At 40.4% G+C, this 19,748-nt stretch overlaps 1 protein-coding gene across 5 annotated transcripts in view; it reads left to right on the top strand.

The window, feature by feature from the left end:
* celf4 (CUGBP, Elav-like family member 4) overlaps nt 1-14,227 on the top strand; it is a 95,495-nt gene extending 81,268 nt beyond the window's left edge. For 2 of the 5 annotated variants that reach the window (XM_058631442.1, XM_058631440.1), the window contains exons 8-14: nt 341-493; nt 742-852; nt 4,169-4,231; nt 4,577-4,657; nt 5,918-6,001; nt 8,779-8,972; nt 14,143-14,227. In XM_058631442.1, the coding sequence (XP_058487425.1) occupies nt 341-493; nt 742-852; nt 4,169-4,231; nt 4,577-4,657; nt 5,918-6,001; nt 8,779-8,906 (620 nt within the window). In that variant the 3' untranslated portion in view covers nt 8,907-8,972; nt 14,143-14,227. Of the gene's footprint in view, nt 1-340; nt 494-741; nt 853-4,168; nt 4,232-4,576; nt 4,658-5,917; nt 6,062-8,778; nt 8,973-14,142 lie in introns of all 5 variants that reach the window. The other 3 variants (XM_058631439.1, XM_058631437.1, XM_058631438.1) reach the window with 2 other exon arrangements.
* Nucleotides 14,228-19,748: the final 5,521 nt, after the last annotated feature.

The raw sequence follows: 19,748 nt of genomic DNA, 5'->3' as shown, positions 1-19,748 counted from the left end.
TCCCCATGTGTCGCAGGAATGAACACAACACATTTGTGGCATGACACACGCAATCATCTGCGGCAGAGACATAATTGGCGCCCGTTTGATATCATCAGCGCCGTATTCACATTGCTCATACAGCACGGCTAAGCTGTTGTGTCACAGTACCAGGCCCCACTGGGACGAGAAATCACCCCTGACATTTAGTGTCTTCACCGACCCACTGAAGCGGCTCCTCTGACATTTCCCAGAGTTAGTGGATAGCCGGTCAAAGTAAAACTTCTCCACAACGTCGAGGGAAAAAAAGGAAATCAGTGAAAATGCTGCTGTGTCTCTCTTTCTTTGCCCGTGGCTGCAGGTGGCAGTACCCCTCCAGGCATCAGTGCCCCCACAGTGACCAGCATTCCCTCCCCCATTAGTGTAAATGGTTTTACTGGCATGCCGCCCCCCCAGGCAAACGGGCAGCCGCCTGCAGAGGCTGTCTTCACTAACGGAATACACCATTACCCTGGTAAGTCTGAGAAATCTATTGATATGTATGCAACAAAAAAAAGAGATGGATAGATATGTAATAGATATGTATTGTAACAGGGAAGTGTGCATGAGGAGATGAGTGTTTGGCAGAGGTGCTTATCGGCTACTGGAGCCTAAATATGCGCTTGTGTCATGAGCCGTGGTCGGTACCTTGTTGGTTCTGTTTGTGATGAGGTGGAAGAAAAACTGTCTTCTTCTTTCTTCTTTACACTCTTGTCTCCCCAGTGTTACAGGAGGTGGTTTTTAGGGAGGACTCGGAGAAAAACGGCTTGGGCGTGGCTCCGCGAAGTTGTTTTGGGGTTCAGGGTGGCTGCTTCCTCTCCTCTCTCTCTGAAGGTAGCACTCCCTGCCCCTATTCCCTCTCCCTCTCCCTGTCCCTTCCCGTCTCTTCCCTCTCCCAACCTCACCACCCTCTTAATCAATGTGCTCAAATAAGATCTTGAGCTCGTAAAAATAATGTTGGGAAATCATTTTCGAAGCGTGTGGTTCTAATCTGGGTAAACTTGCACAAGGAATTGAAGTTTGTGAATGTGTAGAAAAGATTTGTAGATGTGGAGGGTGGGGAAACATTTACCATGCAAAGCAGAACACGATGTACTGGCTCTGTTTAGACTCTTAGTAACATGCATCCTAAGTGATTTAAGTGTGTCTCTTCATAACCTTCTGACTTCCCCGCATTGTAAGTTATATATTTTAAATATTTAAAAAGGACATTATGTGGCAAACAAATTAAACCTGAGAAAATAGACCATATATAAAACATTTGCCAGTTGAGACTTACCTGTAATTAAGAATATACTGAATGGCCAGCAGGGGGCTACTTTGCTACATTTGAATGGAAGTCAGTGGGACATTAGTTACTTGTCTGAATCACTAGTTTCAGGTTTTCTTTAATGGCACAAGATGCCAGGTATGTGCCCATTTAGAGGCACGGGTAGACTCCGGTTTGATTGACAGCGGGTATCATCCAATAGGTGCCTGGTTGCAAGTGACATCTGTGAATTTGTGGTTATCAAACCTCAACATGGCACCGACCAAATCGCCACTCTCGAGGTATCAAAGCCATTCAATTCTTAAACTCTGATCAGGTCTGAACGCACCCAGTTCAGGTCATGAATGTGTCCTCAGGTCTGATCCAGAACCACATTTGTCGATGTTTAAGGATGCATGTGTCCTCGTCCTCAGGATGCCGTTCAGACCGCCGCAGCTGACGTCCCTGTGATTTCACAGTAGTAGCATTTACACTTTGCTTTATCCACAGCCACCAACGCAATATTTACACTTGATTCTCACGTCATTTCTTTTTTATAAAGGTTAAAATTGTATTTAATTTGACAGCAGCATGAGGTGCTTTTCTCTATCTCTGTGTGCCATAGACACTTGTCTCCTAGAAGTCATGTGACCAATGGCTCAGAGCTGTTTCACTGGCGCAAGGGACACACACACACACACACACACACAAATATTTAAGCACATAAAACATATCTCTTTGTCAAACCTCACTGTTAACATAACTGTCCCAAAGATATACTATAGACAATCTTCAATTACAGAGCTCCTCTCCACACAAAGGTGTTCCCTCCACTGGAGATTGGAGGATACCACTTCCACTTTCAAAGTAAAACATACCTGAAGATGACTGAGAAGACAGTTTTGTGTCATGACGTCATGGTTATTGTTATTTAAATGTGCTGAAACAGCACACACACACACACACACATTGAAACCTTGGATTGTGTCTATATGACGCTAATTTATCTTTGTCTCATTTAAGAGACGGAGGTTCGTTGCTGGAGTCTGTGGTGGTTCTCCCACTGGAACGCCTCACTTCACTTGCACTAAATGTGCTAATAATTACACTTTCAGTGAGGGGATAAAGCAGCGGAACAACGTGGAGGTGTGTTTGTTGGTAACGCCGAGCGCTTCTCTTCACATTTCACATTTCTGACAAGCTATTAGCAAGTGAGACAGAAGAGGCAGCAGAAGCACGCTGCAAAACACAGCGTCGCGTTTCATCTGTCTTCAAGTATCTACATGGGATTTTAAGTGGAGTTTTGTTTAATATATTTATATTTTAATTGATAAGACCGTCTTGATTCTGCTCCTATCACATCTTCTGATCTGCATGCACCAGAGCAGCACAGGGAGCAGGGTTAAAGTGTTCTTAAACGACTTGGAGGCAGAAACATCTGGTTGTAGATGTTTAGCCTCAATGAATTTATAGAAAAATGCTGATAATGTGATTTTTTTTATGTGTATTTTATTCTTTTGAAATTGTATTGAGTATGCTGTATATAAGGTCCATGCTCTACAGCAGCGGTTCACCTGAGAAAATCCGAAGCTCTCAAAGAAACACGTAAACGTTAAAATAGAGCGGTGTAAATAGGCCCAGTGAAGTCAGCTATGGACATTTCACAGGAGGCAAATTTATTTCTAAGATAATTTGCCCTCTAATCATCCTCCTCTTCCTCACATATACTTCAGACACTGGTATAACGGAAATTAGATTCAGATGGAGCGAGAGATAAGGTCAGACTAATTATTTATGTAGTTATTTGTTTCATTTTGTTGCGTACAAACTGTCTTGTCTTTAGCACAGGAGATTTGTTTTTTTATTCCTGGTGAGATAGAGTTAGATACTTTATTTTCTATCTCGTCTACACATTCACAAACTGACTCATGCGCGTTTTCTGACAGCTTTGCAGAGAGCGATTTGGACGGTGACAATTGCTTCATTTAAAATGATTTCTCAACATGATGGCACAGGCTTCAACATTTCACAGAGCATTTATTTGAGCCTGTACGTGTCATTCCTCGGCTATCTGAGCTGTGTTTGCCCGTCCTGTTAATCCACGGTGTGTTCAGTATTTCTATGGTTTTTTGGTGACGGTGGGTTTCTTGGTATGTGTGTGTGTGTTCTCAGTGGTGTACTCGATGTGCATGTATACTCTGTGTACAGATGGGCGGTTGTAAAGTGTGTAAAGTGTGGCGCAGCATCTGTGGTAGTTCCCAGTGTGTTTCGGCTGCGGGGAGAAATGTTCACCTCTCATTTTTTTAAATAATTATCTGTGTCTCTCACATGTGACGTCCTAGCAACAGGTGCATCCAGTGTCGTGCTCGTCGTGTTCTACATGTTTCCGTCGATTGTTCTTCAGAGTTTGTGTGTAGCAGCCAGTAGGCACGACGCTTTTTTTCCATTCCTGTGGTGACTGTGGGGCCGTGTGTTGTTTTTCTTTGTTGTAAAGTATGGCCCTTGAAAGTTGCACTTTTCTACTTTTAATGCTTTAGACGGCGCATTGATTAAAATGCCCAGTAAAAGAGGGAAAGAAATTCTCAATTCAGTTCCTCACACACTGAAAACGAAGAGAGTTGAGGCTGCGCCATTCGGTTCTCTAACCATTCTGCTTTTCTTCTCCTATCTGTTCTCCTCTCCCTTCATCTCTCCCCCTCCTCACCCATGTTCCATATTACTCTCGCCTTCCTCTCGCCTGCCCTCGCCACATCTGCATTCTCCCTTCGTCTCGCTGTGCCCAACTCACACACACATGCACCCCTCCATCATCCCACCATCCACACTCCCCTTCACCACCTCCTCCTCCTCCTCCTCCTCCTCCTTCGTCTTCTTCTCCTCTCTGTGTCTCTGCTGGAGCAGCTCAAAGTCCCACTGCAGCTGATCCTCTCCAGCAGGCTTACACAGGAGTCCAGCAGTATGCAGGTCTGTCTGTCACTCTCATAGTGTGTGTGTGTGTGTGTGTGTGCGCGTGTGAGAGAGAGAGCAATGAAAGCAGCGAGATAAAGATTTTGCCTTTTGTTTTAATTTGAATTTTGATCATGTAACATTAAGTGTTTCAGTGTCACTGCATCAATTTATTCTTGCTGGTGTGTGTGTGTGTGTGTGTGTGACACGCAGCCTCTATTGTCTGTTACCTGATCAATTGCCTGCTGTGGCCCTGCATATATCGCATTGTTTATACGTATCCAAGTGTACGTGTGAGTGGTCATGACTGTTATCTGATCCGCGCTGTGTGTGTGTGTGTGTGTGTGTGCGTGTGTGTCTCAGCAGCCTACCCCGCTGCATATGGCCAGATCAGCCAGGCCTTCCCCCACCCTCCACCCATCATTCCACAGCAGCAGCGAGAAGGTAACACCGCGTTTACGCCTTTAATATTCATATATGCTGCACACACACATACTCATATTTACCTCCTCGACATTCATCTTTCATGTAGCCACGGAGGACACGGGCACGTTTTGAAATATCCCGGCAATTCCCAGGCCTCATTTTGTTTCCGGGCATGATTTCACCTCTTGTCAGGGAAAATCTATCAAAAGCAAAAATATTCAGTGAAGACACATGAAAGAATAATATAGGACATGTTGAATGACATGCATGTGCGTCACTCTGAAACGGTGTCTCAAATGTGTCATCTTTAAATCAATTTAAAATGAAATTCTTGGTGTGATGTTGTGAGTATGGGGGCTGGCTGTAGCTTCCCTAACTTTAACTTCACTAATTCTACACACAGAGTTTCGAACTGAGCTGTAAAACTACTTTTGAACTGGATGACCTCCTGGTATGGGACAGCAATGCTTGGGACCTTACTGCCCCCTTGTGGAAAATAAACAACATAATACAAATGAGCGGAACAGCTGTGGCGTCCCAGGGGTTACCATTTAAGCATTTAGTCATTCAATTAGAGATACCTGAAAGCTGTGAATACTAAACCTGAGTTTTTCATTAAAGCTCAAACTGTCAAACAGTTGAAAGGAGCCAGAGTTATTGTCCATTAATGGCTGCGCCTGTTGACAGTGAGTGATTGTTGCCACGTTGGCTCGGAGTGTGAGTTATCTATCAATCTAACAGTTGCAGATTAATTTCCCATCGATCAATTAATCAACTTATTTTGGGCTACTTACATTTACAAATGCTATACGTCCAAAGTTTGTCTACTTTAAACCAGTGATTGACTGTGTCCTTAGAGTGAGCTTAGCATTATAAGACAATATCCCATCATGATATTGCAGTAAAGATATTTTTTGATGATATTTCACATCATTTCAAAGTAAAAGTGCTTTTATGTTACAGTGATAGATAATCATAATAATAATGTGGACAACTGTAATAAAAACACTAAACAAGCTGTAATGTATGTAATGTTAAATGTAATAACATGATAATTACAAGCTACTGTAGTATTATTATTACTATTATACAAATATTTTTGTGATTTCACATTCTCTTGCTCCTCCTACCACTGTCAAGCTTGAACAGTCTCCCTTTTCTTTCTTTGTCTGACCTTTGTCCTCTATCTTTTTCTGCTCTTTCCTTGTCTTTTTCTCCGTGTGTGTGTGTGTGTGTGTGTGTGTGTGTGTGTGTGTGTGTGTGTGTTGTGGTGTGCAGGACCAGAGGGTTGTAACCTGTTCATCTACCACCTCCCTCAGGAGTTTGGGGATGGAGAGCTGATGCAGATGTTCCTACCTTTCGGTAATGTCATCTCCTCCAAAGTGTTTGTGGATCGGGCGACAAACCAAAGTAAATGCTTTGGTGGGTAAAAATGAACAAAACCAAAAGATTATTGGTTATTTATTCTTATTCTTCTTTTTTTTTTTTTTTTTTTACTAATCACCTTCTTTACTGCAGTCGACTCCCACTCCCCACCCCCCTTCCTAACCTCTCCACACCCTTGCTTTAAAAACAACACACACACACACACACACACACACACTGGAGGATTTCTCTGCAGTTGTGCAAAAGCTGGAATGGAGAATGAGCATTTCTGGATTTGTCTATCAATCATTCAAGCTGTTTTCTTTTGAAGCTCTGCTTAATTTCTTATTTTTCATGACTATGTCAGCGATATACTGTTCAGTGCATTCAGAAAGTATTCAGACTCCTTCACCTTTTTTTTTTTCTTTTTTATGATGCTGCAGCCTTATGGTATCATCTTTAAAATGAATGTTTTTGCCTCCATAAAAACTCAATGTCCCATAATGAAAAAGCCAAACTATAGTAGTTATAAAAATGTATTAAAGATAAGTGAGTGTGATAATTATGGGTTGTTGTTTTTTATTTGTTTTCCTGGAACTGAAGCATATCCTGTAGCCATGAGCGTGGTGTTTTGTTTATTGTTTCAAAATAAATGTATTAAAAAAGGGAAACACTGAAATGTCATCTTGATACAAGTCTTCAGAACTAATACTCCACGTACTTCCAGCACTATTGGAAGAGATCACATCCTTAAGTTTTCTTCAGTATGCTGCAGCCAGCTTTGCAAACATGGATTCTGGTTTCCTTCTGTCACTGTTCTCTGCAGAGCCTCTCCAGCTCTGACAGGTAGACAGCCATGTTTCTTTTTTTTGCCTTCCCTCCAGAGATATTTGACTGGTTTTAAACGAGGTCTCTAAGACATTCACAAAGTTCTCACAGAATCCTAAATTTGGCTGTGTGATTATTCGGGTCGTTCTCCGCTGGAAGGTGAACCCTGGGTCCAGTCTGATTTTCTGAGCACTGGTTTCCATTCATTAGATTCATGTTTGCCACACTCTCTGGAGCCCTTGAGAGCAGAGGTCCACCACTTAATATCAAGTTGTAATGAGTTGTTTCTGTCCCAACTCATTCCGTATCAAAACAAACACCTTTATTCTGAAATTCCTCACGAACAGACAGTCGTATTTTTTTTTTAACTGGCCCCCTCCTGACCAGACAGATGCTCCGTGAGTTTGAGACCCCTGCTTTCACATCTTCCATCTGGCAGCTCAGTGATGCTGTATTTCTGCAGGTTTTCTTCCATCTCCACACAGGAGCTCAGCCAGAAGTGCCACTGTGTTCTTGCCCTCATCCCCCATTTATTAAGGGTAAATCCAAATAGTCCAAAAAACCTCAGTCCTGTCCATAGCACTTTAGCCACTGCTTTATAAACTTCTGTATTGGATTGTGGGGCAACATTATCTCCGTTCCTGTCATTAAGGAAGGTCAAGTGTATCCTTTGCTGAAGGAGATGTGAAATGAAGCAATGAAGCTCACTTGCTTATAGCATTTAAACGATAGAAATTAAACCCGTCTTATTATAGCTGGAACTGAGATGCTTCCAGGTCATGTCGCACATTTACGAACCTTATGGAGCAACTTTTTAAATACCCTTGTGCAGACATCATGCCTTCCACCTGCAGGCAGCTGCAATACTTATCCTCTGTGAGGCCTCAAATGAACCACAGTGTGTCATTCTAAATCATCGTCCCAGCATGAACCACTTATTTGTATATCAGGAGCAGGGTCAGCTCTACTTTGGACCACCGTGTATTTACAGTAGCCCGATATAGACAAAGTGTTGATGCTGAACCGAGGGCTACAAAATACTCAATACTTAATTTCTTTTGAATATATTTTAATACAGTTTTGTCATCGTGGAATATAAAGGTGTAGATTAATGAAGGAAAAAATTTTTTTTTAAACGATCTGCAGCATAAAATGTGAGAAGACTGAAGGAGTTCTAAATCCTTTATGAATGCAATGTAAATATCTAATACCTGTTCACTATGGGAAGGAATTCATCACTTTTATATTTTTTTTATTGGCACATTTATAACACAAACTCTGACTCTCCAGCCTCCTCAGTGCAGGAGATAAAGAACCGCTGTCTCACTTTATGACACTGACGGCACAATTTATCCAAACGTATAATTATGTGGAAAATTACAAATGGATCGCGCAGAGTATTTAATGGAGAGTCCGTCAGGTGCAACCCATTTGCAAAGTAGCTTTTGCTCATTAATACAACAGAATGTTAATGTTGTATTATTCATGTTGCAATTTTGAGATGCAGATTTTTTTAATTTGTGATGTGATGCCTTTTTTCACTCTCAAGTGGAAATATAAATAAATGAAGCATTAAAAAATAAAAGAAACAGCACAACAACGTCGATGTTATGGTTTTAGATTTCCATTAATACGTTCATGCTGTGGTTCTGACTGCATGAGTTTATTGTAATGCTCTTGTTGTCTTTGTATATTTTTTGGTATATTCACGCTTATGGTCCGTGGTGCGTTTTATTGTGGAGAGACTTTGGATGTTCATTGTTTTTATTTTCATGTGCAGATGACAGGATTTCATGACGCCGGTGAAGGTTTATTCATTCGTGCGAGAGACTTTTCTCGTCTTTCTGACTCTCATCCCCATTATTCATTCTTCTGTAACCCCAAACTGTCCGTGCCTCTTTCGTCTAACCATGTTTCTTCCCTCTTTTTTTGGCCTTTCCCACCAGGGTTTGTGAGCTTCGACAACCCAGGTAGTGCCCAGGCTGCCATACAGTCCATGAACGGCTTCCAGATTGGAATGAAACGCCTCAAGGTGCAGCTGAAGAGGCCAAAGGATGCCAACCGCCCCTACTAGCCCCCGCCCCAGCCAGCCGCCGCCAACCTGGTGGCCGGGGCAGCCATCGCACACAGGGAAAGACAGGTCAGACTTTGAGGAACTGTGTTTCATTGTCACGCTACTTTCACGGGCGATTAACTGAACCAACGCTTACGCAACAAATGCAATATTATATTGACAAATGTTCAAATGGCAAGCCCACTTATACAGCCTGATGTGGGCTCAGTAACCTTTTATAAATGTCATAAAGCATTTGCAGCTGCCCAATAACTAGCTGATCATGTGCAAACAAAGTACTTGTAAGGAATAGTGATGAAGTTTTTCCTCTGAGCACGGCTGGAAATGTGGAAGTCCACCCACGTCTGAAAACGGGTAGAAAGTTTTGGACACTCTTTCTCTATAAGAATGAATTTTTTACTGATTTTAGTGGCGTTTTTGTCTTTGTTCAACATTAATGTAGGCTGCATTTACACTGCAGGTGCTCAATTCTGACATGTTGCCTATATCAGTCTGTCAAAAGTGAACCATACACTGGTGAACACATGGGGGGGGAACAAACCACAGGGTGGGCGTGGTAAATGGAAGTGGTTAGAAATCCTTGCTTGAAAGACATGAAACCTCAGCATGATATATCAGATCTGCCTCTTTAGATTGTAGATGCAAACGCACACATCTGATTCCTAATCCCACATATGAATGAGGCCTGAATCTGACATGACAATATTTCAATCCATGTGCTTTTTTTCTGCTCATATCTGATTTGTGTCACATGGGAGGAAAAGACCAGAAACCCAATTTGGATCTTTGTGCCATGCAGTGTAAATGCACTTGATTTTAAAAACGTGGGCGACCACAGACACAACGAAATTGTCAATGTTTTAATTCTGAGAAAGCAAAGACAAGACACAGGACACACTTGAACTTTAATCAAACAATTTCAGGGAGGAGATTCCAGGGATTTGGGATCTCACAGAAACTCACGTGATTTAACGTGACTTCAGATTAAACAGACAACGTAGACACGCTTAATACTTAATGATTTGTAATTGAGAAGACTGATGCATCCGATGATGTTAAAATCACGTCCGTTAAGCACTCACACGACGGGACAATTTGGCCAGATAATCTGTTCAAATCCGCCTAAAAATGGAAGTCACCCAGGATCGTCCGAAGGAACAGAATGGGACTGAAATCTGGCCAATTATCCTCTCGTGTGGGGCAGGCTTTCGAGGTCACTCCTGCTTGACACAGGTGCTGGGAATCACAACAATTAACCTCCACCTGCTGGGAGGGAGCAAACAATCAAGGCTAATTTGAGAGGTTAACATACATAGAGACAGAATAGATAATATATTGATAGAAAGAAGATCTCTGTTCAACTATACACCAAACAACATATGACTTACCACAAGGGTCAAGGTTTGAACAACAAAAACCACTGTGTAAGAAGTATAAAGGTGTAGAACAATCTGATGGTCACCTCACGGATGTATTTAATGAACAAACCCTAATGGTTTGCAACACCATCTCAAGGGACTTTAACATCTACTCATAACTGCTGCTGCGGTTGTTATAGCAAATGTAAATATCGTTTTTGTTGCAACAATCCATTAATCTTTATTTATACAGCACTTTTCATACATATAAAATGCAGCACAAAGTGCTTTACATAAAAAAAAAAACACCATATCCACCCCGGATACATTCACACACCTCGATAGATACAACTAAGACAAAGGAGCTGAGGACACGGCTTCAAACATCCTCATATGAATACAATCCTAAATCACCACATCTGTAATATATCTTATTACTTGCCCTTGTGTTGCAAAAAATAAAAAAAATACAGTAGCAGCACAATTTAACTGATCTGATTTCCTCTCTCTGGGTTTTTTGGTATTGAAAACATACAACTCCCCAGAAGAGGAGGTTTCACTGGGACTGAACACTGAATATGAGTGTTTTCTCCTTTAGTTTTACATTTGAAATCCTTTTCGTGTTAGTATATTCTGTTCCTATGTACGTTCAACTGTCAGATGACCCGTGATTGATTGCTCCCTCCAAACAGGTGTGGGCTAATTGTTGTGATTGCCCGCACCTGTGCCAAGTAGGCGTGGCCTAAATTATGAGGGAGTGCCAGTGTCACAGTGTTTCTAGTCTCGAAGATACGGAAGAGGATTAGGGCCACAGAGGAAAAACATATTGGAGTTCTGACTTTAAACTCAGAATTCTGACTTTATTCTCAGAATTCTGACTTTAAACTCAGAATTCTGACTTTATTCTCAGAATTCTGACTTTAAACTCAGAATTCTGACTTTATTCTCAGAATTCTGACTTTAAACTCAGAATTCTGACTTTAAACTTCTGTTCATTCAGAAAACTGTGCTCGTACATTTTCACCAGTGTGTTGTTGTGTCTCCGGCTTTCATTGACACGCCCACTGATGATGTCATCGTTTGCAGGAAAAACCATCTATTTTTTTGGGTTCCCGACTTTTCAATTTATTTAGTACGTGAACGCATCGGCTGATTCAAAGTGTTGAGTGAGGAACTGCAGCCGTGCCGGAGCCATGCCGCAGTTTAAGTGTCAGGTTTATGACAGTGAACACGACTGAAAATGAATACATAAAAGAAGAAAAGAAGAAAAAAACGATCGTTTTAAACATCTTCTGAAAATGCAGTTGTATAAGAATTAATGCCACTTCACCATAGTATTATATTTTGTGTCCCCTTTTATGGTGTTTTATCCTGATTTGTATTATTGCATTTGTATTGTTTTTTAATACGAGTTATTCCTAATGTAGACATTTTAGTCTTGACGTTATGTTTTGCACATGTGATTATTTATTGATTGACATAATTACCTAATATCAGTTGAACATGTGCTCAGAGCTGCGATGTGTTCTCATGTCCTTCAGGGGAATAGGGTGCATGACTTTTTGATTTGTCTCCTTCTAAATTCAATTCATTAATGTTGTGTTCCTTTTCATCTGGAAAGCACATTGTGCTCAAGCTTGAGCACAATACAGACAATGATTATTAGTATTATTATTATAATAGCGACATAGTGACACAAGGGCAGAAAGGGAAAAACATATACATATGAGAACAGTAATCTCTTGTTGTTGTGCCCTTGTTTTGCTGTCACTTGTAAAAGTCCAAGCAAACACACGTGTGCAGCATTTACTCTGCTTGAAGAACAGTTTTGCAGTGGGTGACCCTGTGTGTCTTCCTGTAGGTAAAAGATCAGTGGGAAGTGCGCAGGGAAGGAATAGCTTCCTCGGGGAGAAGCATTTATTACCCCTCAGGCGGGTAATTGTGCCGTCCCTCTTTGTCTTCTCCCTTCATCTGTGTGATGGAGAGTTTAGGCTGTGTCGTTCATTCACCGCTGATGACTTCATTCAAGGGCAACTTATCACCCACTCACAAACTAACTGAACCATGCCAGACAGTGTCCCGAGGCAAATCACTGCGGGAAGAATAGTGCGATCTCATATGAATGCGTCACAAAATATGTCGCACAGTTGCTTCCGATAAATCAACTCATAGTGTCTAAGACGATGTTTCCACGACTTCTTTCTTCTGGCCTGAGTTTGTGTTCGAAATTGCAACAAACAACCACAATTGTTGGCATTTGCATGCCATTTGCATACTATATGTGTGTTTTCCTCATACACAAAAACAATAAAAACCTCATAAAGGTACAGAGTTTTTAGATTGATGGGTTTATATAAAGACAACAGGGTTGTGTGCAGATTATTCTAACTACAGGAAAAGGTTTGAGTGTGTCTTAAGTAAATTCCCAGCATCATTTCTAAACTACGATTAAAATGTGCATGTGTCGTCTGAGGACCACAAATGGTCTGTCACACACACACACACACACACACACACAACAAAAGAGAAACAACCAAGAGGTCCTGTTGGATAATGGGGCTGAATGATTTGATCAATCTGACTGTGATTATTCAGAAATATATTATATATAGAAATAATATTATATATTATTATTAGTTCAATATTTACTATAAAGTAGATTGTAATCATTTGTAATATTTAACACTCAATGTTCTGCCCTGAATATGATATATGTTAATACGTTTATAGACATGTATAGAAATGTTTTTACAACATTCGTATATAAAGCGGAGCTTTTATTTTGAAATCCGCTAAACCACCAGAAGTGGGGAGTCTGAATGTACAATCAAGGTATATTAACTTGTACTGTGATGCAAGGATGAGAACTTTAACAAACAAAAAAAACTGGCATAGAACATTAACAAAATATATAATTAAATTTGCAATTTCCTAATTGAATTGCTTCAAATTCTGAATTAAATTTCAAATCCTGTAATTGTGGATAAATGATCAAGGATTTGTCCTTGGGACAACAACAATATCAAAAATGAATTCAAGGAAACCTATAAAGTGCATGTTAAAGAAAATAAAGCTCATGGTTGATAATGATGATATTTTAAGTGTAACTAAACCCCTAAACCACTTTGTTTCAGGTGTAAACCAGTGTATATGGGTATCTAGTAGGGGTGGGGGGGGGATCAAGACTCCTCCCCCTTTTTATAAATGTGTGAGCTGTCGTTTCTTGAAGACTTGAAGCGCGGTGTAAGCGATTGAGAGGCTCGTGTCAACTTGGTGTCAGATGTTACTTCCCTGCACTGCTCCACACTCGCCTTCCCGCTGATCTCTACACAGTTCTTGGCATTTTTCAAGATAAGACGTAGGGCGGAATTAGCTTCAGAAAATGACTTTTGATACTTAATTACAATAAATGTCATATACTATACACGCTCCCAGCTCGCCTCACCCCGCCTCGACTCTACGCGGTTTGGTTGTGTTTCCACAACATGGGCGGTGTCATCACTGCACGGCTGCATGAAACGCACACAAACTCGTGACTTATAAAGCAGTTGTTTTTCAGTGTAACTGAATCATTAGAGTCAGTTCATTAAAAGTATTTGTTTAGTACTTCCTCCATCACCGAAGCACAGGACTGGAATACAGGGTACGTGATGCTGGCAGTCTGACGACATCACGCATAGTGTCAGCTCAGCTCGCTTGGAACCTCACCAGAGCAGGTACTAAAAGAAAGTACCAGGTACGAGGTACGATCACTAATGGATACAGCGTCTAGTGGAAAAGGGGCATTAAAGTCGAAGTATCCATTTAGGGTACTTTACACAAGACTGCTTTTACTTGGATGTACTTGACTGAAAAAAACTCCTTTTTTTGTTTTCCAGGTTTTGTTGAGCTGAATCCTATGTTGACTTCTTGCTGCCCGAGTGCAAACTCAGCATCTGGACCACTGAGGCTGCTTCAGAAACAGAGCGGAGAGAGAGAGAGAGAGAGAGAGAGAGAGAGAGAGGGAGAGAGGGAGAGAGCGATGACCAAGTCAAGGACACCTCCTTTTTTTTGGATGTACTGAAACTTTGGAACTCAGAGAGCATTTGTACCAGCCTGGTTTGCCCCAGGATCCTTTTTTCTTCTGCACACATATACACACCTCTTTCCCCACAAAACCCTGCTTGAATGACAGCTACCTTTTATGGACCACAAAAACTTTTACTTGAACAAACGGGAAGTAAAAGAAACTTTTATCAAATCTACTTACAATGACCAACCCCACTGAACACTTGTTGGGAAAATGGATGTCAAAAGTCCAACAAGAACAAAACAAACCTTTTAAAAACTGAATAGAGGATTGCCGTAGGAGATCTTTCTGTAAGATGGTTTGAGTTTGGGGGCAATTGACTTTTGGAGACCAATTTTTAAGGCTTGAAACAAGAAGGGACAAAATTCCCAGAGACAGAACTTAAGTAGGGAATGTGTTATTTTTTAGGACACAAATTGGCTTCGATTTGGGATGGCCATCTTTAGCTTGGAGTGCCTGTCCGTTTCCAGGGGATACCGTTGCCAAGGAGAGCCATAGCAACGGTCTCTAGGGAGTCTTACCTGTCATTCCTTAGTTGTTTTAGGGACCAAAAGACCAAACATTTTTATTGCTGAGGACTTGTAGCTCTAATATACTCGGACCACTGCATCCCTTTCAGTCAGTGTGAGCTGGCTGAGGGCTTGCACTTAAAAGAAGTGTACATTTCGAATATATACAACACATGTATATATACATATATATTGCTGATATGCTTTTTGAATACAGGCGGAACTATTTCCAGTGACCAAATGGGGTCTCTCACTTCGCTAGTTTACAATTACTCAAAAGTGTTTCTTTTCTTTTTCTTTTTTTCATTTTGTTTTGTCTCGGGAGGGATGGGCGAGTGCATGGGAGGGGCTGCTCCGTATCACAGCCTTATCTTTTTTAACTTGACATCCTAACCTCATAGATAGAACAACATCCTGAAGCGTTTGAAATATATGAACTTGTTTATATTTGCAGTACATATATATATGTATAACAAGCATTCAAGCAAAATGTATTCATATATATACAGTATATATGGATCAATAGATATTAATCCCAAACAAATATATGTATTTATATGCACATATTTTATATATGTGTGTCTGTATATAGAGCGGCTACTGACTATGTTGAGCTGTACTTCTTTTGTAGATTTTAGCTGGAGTTTGAAACGTTGCTCTGCTTGGGAAGAATCGCAAAATCTGGCAGCTCCCAAAAAACTGCAGGCATTCCTATCTCTGATGAGCTATATGCTGACACACGATATATTGCTAAAAGATACATGTGTGAGAAGACACGTACGGTGTAAATATTATCTGAAAATGCAAAAAGCCACATCTTAAGTAGCAGGCTTCAAGAGAATCAGGCTGAGTGATTTTTTTGTTTGTTTTTTTGTTTTTTTTAGAGGAAAAGGACAATTATCTTCGACTCTATTCCAAAACATATCTTTTGAGCTTACACACACACACACACACATGCATTCACACACACACAAACTTCTCTTTGAAACTTGAACCAAAACGAATACGTCTCACAACCCTTTGCTCTCTTTTGCATTTAGTAAAGTGCATGTAGCGTACGGGCTGTCACCATGTCAGGGTGTGCCTTGCCACCTGCAGAATCTGCCATCCAGCACTGTGCTCTCAGAAAACAAAGAAAGGAACAAAAAAAAACAACAACAACACAAACTCACACACACTAACACACTACTGCAAGCAGCCAACGCGCTATTATGATGTCAAAAACCACAGCCACAACCACATGTCATATCTCAGCCATGTAGAGAGCTTCAGCTTCATTTGACCACTGTTCTTCACTGTATTCTGGGGGGAAAAATGCATTCAGAACTATGGTAGACATTGTGTATACATGTCAGACAAAAGCAGGGCATTAGGTCACCTGGTCGCACAGGTACTCACTATATCTATTCACTGGGCGAAGGTGACACTTGCAACTGACAGAAAGTGCTTACTGGGCTTGATGAAAGTGATGTAATATTGATGCAGATGTTGATTTTCCACTGAATGACTGAAAGGGGACTCACAGGTGTGCGTCACGTTAAAGCTTGAAATTGGGCAGGCTTTACTTTTGGTGCTGGCTGTGTCCGTTAGTCTGGCTAGACTGCATCTGATTCTCATTTGAGATCGAGTGTTGGGAAAAGGTGACTTTCAAGCCTTCGGGACGATTGGATAGACCTGCAACCAGTCGGCCCAATGACCCTGGCGACGTATGCAGAGCTCAGCCAACTTGCTTACTTGGCGCTATGATCGTCTCTAACAACTTTTACCCGGAGGAGCTCCACGGAACAAGTCGTAAAGCAAAACTTAAGCGACAACCTAAAGTAACGCTGAAACGATTGGCCAGCGCCTGGGTTCAACATTGAACGTAACGAGTGAGTCCCCTTTGAGAAGTCTCTCCCGTCCGGCCGTAAATGTGCGTCTCCCGCTTGTTGGTACTTGACACGAAGCCTATCGTCTTTAGAGGATGTTATATCGCCTGGCCTTATGTTATATGTCATACAATTAAATATAAACATAAAAGCATAATGAAACTGTAAAATGAAGCAATAAGTGTGAAAAGCCATTTATCCATTACAACTGCTGTAACACAGAGGCTAGTTTCATATTGTTTTAGTGTACAGTTTCTCATAATAGTCGATACCAAAACGGTAAGGACACCTACTACATACCTGCAAAAGGTCAATAGACCTGGATTTATTGGACCCGGGGCTCAACACATTTTCTGCTGTGGATTACTCAATGAATATTTATATATATATATGAATATTAATAAGGCTATATGACACTTTGGAAGACGATGCTTCCTGTTGGGTGCCGCAACTAGTTTTCCTGTAAACTGCTCATTATGGCATTTCCCTCGTGTCGGTGGCTAACCTTTTTCACAGCTTGAATAATTTAACATTTACCTTCCCGAAATCCGGCGAGACTTAAAGACACCACCGTCACACCCGGGGACGTTTATGTTTGTGTGTGACCAGATGACCATCACGGTCATTTCTCCCCCCCTTACAAAAGCCTCTCCTGAACATCCAACCCTGAGCTGTATTTGAGAAAACAACTCTGCAGCTAAATGTCATGTGTCTGGTATCCCCGGTCGCCACACTGTGTGCCCTCTTTTGACCCCCCCTACTACTGCGTCACTGGGACAATTGAAAAAAAATGTGTCAACGCGCTCTCCGCTGTCCTAATGGTTTGTTTGAGCAATCCCTCACTTCTTTCTCCAAACCGAGCTCACGTCTCCATGTCGAGCGAAATAAGAGAAAAAGAAAGAAAAAAAAAAGCAAGGAGAGACGAACTCGGATCAAGCACCTCATCTTCATTCGCTCCGACTTTGAGCTGCAAGTTTACATGAGAAGAGTTTAAACAACGCTTAGCGGTTCAAAAACAAGAAACAGAGCAGAAGTTTGAATATAAATATTATATATATATATATATAAATATATACATAAACTGATGAATATACTGTAAATTGTTTCTTTTTTGCTCTGTTTTCCTCTGTACAAAGGTTTGCATATTTTATAGGACTTTTACTTCTATCTACAAGGTCTGGATAAAGTACTTTAAATACTTAAAAAAAAAAATATATGAATGAAAACATGATAATGCTCATTAAAACCAGGTACAAAAAAAAAAAAATAGTTGCTAGGATACGGTACAAACTGTAGGACCTGACCAAGGCATTTATCCAGAATACAGTCAGGGAGAGCATTGACCTCAGTTAGAGCTTAGACACACACATTGAGCTATTTTATAAAATAAAAATACATGGATGGGTTCTAGTCATTTATCTATTTGTTTAGATATTTATTTATAAGTCATGTCTGAGATGATATGCATGCTTTCATGGCATTATTTTTTTATGAGTTGGTACGTGACCAAATAGTTTTTTATAAAACATGCATGGGCCACTGTTGTGGTCCACAGATGATCATTGTTCCTGTGTGCAGGACCATGCCTTCAGCACTTCTTTGATAACGGAGACAAAAAAAAGCCTCCTATTGACCAAGTGATGTCAAAGACAGATTTTAACGGTTTATTTATGTGTGTATTCATTTATTTATGTGGTTACTTATTTATTTATTTATTTATGTCCACACGCATCCAGATAATTGTGCTGTTTGACTCAAGATCTGAGCTCTTTTATTTCACCTGCTCTGTTCCGTAGTGTCACTATACATCGCATAACGACGACATTATGTGCAAGTGTTTTGCCAATTCCGATTCCAAGAACTTCAAAGACTGATTTTACATTCTCTGATGCTGATTAACAATTCAAAACAATGCAGTGCAATACTTAAGCCTTATGTACATTTGTATTATTATTATTATTATTATTATTATTATTGTTAAAAAAAAAAGTTAGCTTTGTCAAGGTTGTTGAAAAGCTACTGACTTGAGGTTCGTTGGATAGAATTTGCCTCCAAACGGAACCTTTTAGCAAAGTCAAAATAATGCCTAGTTGAACGCACCTCATGAAACCAACTCCTCAGTCAAATACATATTCAAATCATATGCCTCTACATCACTGCTGTAATTTGCCGATAAATTGCAGGTTTAACTTTAAGCTCAAATCTTATTTCACTATTCATTATTTTTTGCTTTGTATGGTTAGACAGAGCTCTGATCTTGTTCAACTGATGTGTTCTACCAAGAGCAAGATTCAATGAACCTGCACTATGTCATCAAAAAAAAGGAAAAGAAAAGAAGAGCTACTACTCTTTTTGTTACTTTTCAGTGCTGCTGCCACTGTTTTGTTTTTTTGTTTGTTTTTTTTTCATTTCTAAAAGCTCAGTAGTGTTGCTATAGAATCACGTTTTACTTCATATGATTTTCAAAGTATTCTGGAAATCTGTTTCCCAAATTCAGCACATATGGAGGGTGGGGAAATGAATGTTGCTTATTAAGCTTTGCCAGGGTCCCGATGAGCTAAGCTTCTGATTGGACAGTGCGCTTTAGGATCCCGCCCCCCGACTCTCCAGACTGCACCATTCTCTGGTCCCCTGGACTCTTTTTTTGTAATTTTAAATGAATGATGCGTCTCAGCTTAGCCCAATAATAAAGCACAGTCTAGAATAAAGTGCCCTGTGTCTTGTCATAATTACTGTAAGCAACTTATTTTATTACATTTATATTTATTTCCCTTACACTGATGCAGTAGGAACATAGAGGTTACATGTTATGTAGGCTATATTACTATATTATTTTAGTCAAATGAGGTAGTTATCATTTATGTTGTCAAGCACTGAAGACAATCCCATAGTTGTGTTTTTCATATAGCAGCAACAATCTATCTCAGTAAGGGATAAGAAACCAATTCAGAATAAATAATTGTTATTTTTATTAAAAAAAACAAAAAAAAACAACATAAAAGCATTCTGATTTAGAATGCAAAGAGAACATCACAATT

Source organism: Solea solea, chromosome 6 (assembly GCF_958295425.1).
Source record: "Solea solea chromosome 6, fSolSol10.1, whole genome shotgun sequence".
NCBI lineage: Eukaryota > Metazoa > Chordata > Actinopteri > Pleuronectiformes > Soleidae > Solea > Solea solea.
Note: the sequence above shows the minus strand (reverse complement) of the source record. Positions and strands in the feature narration are given on the sequence as shown.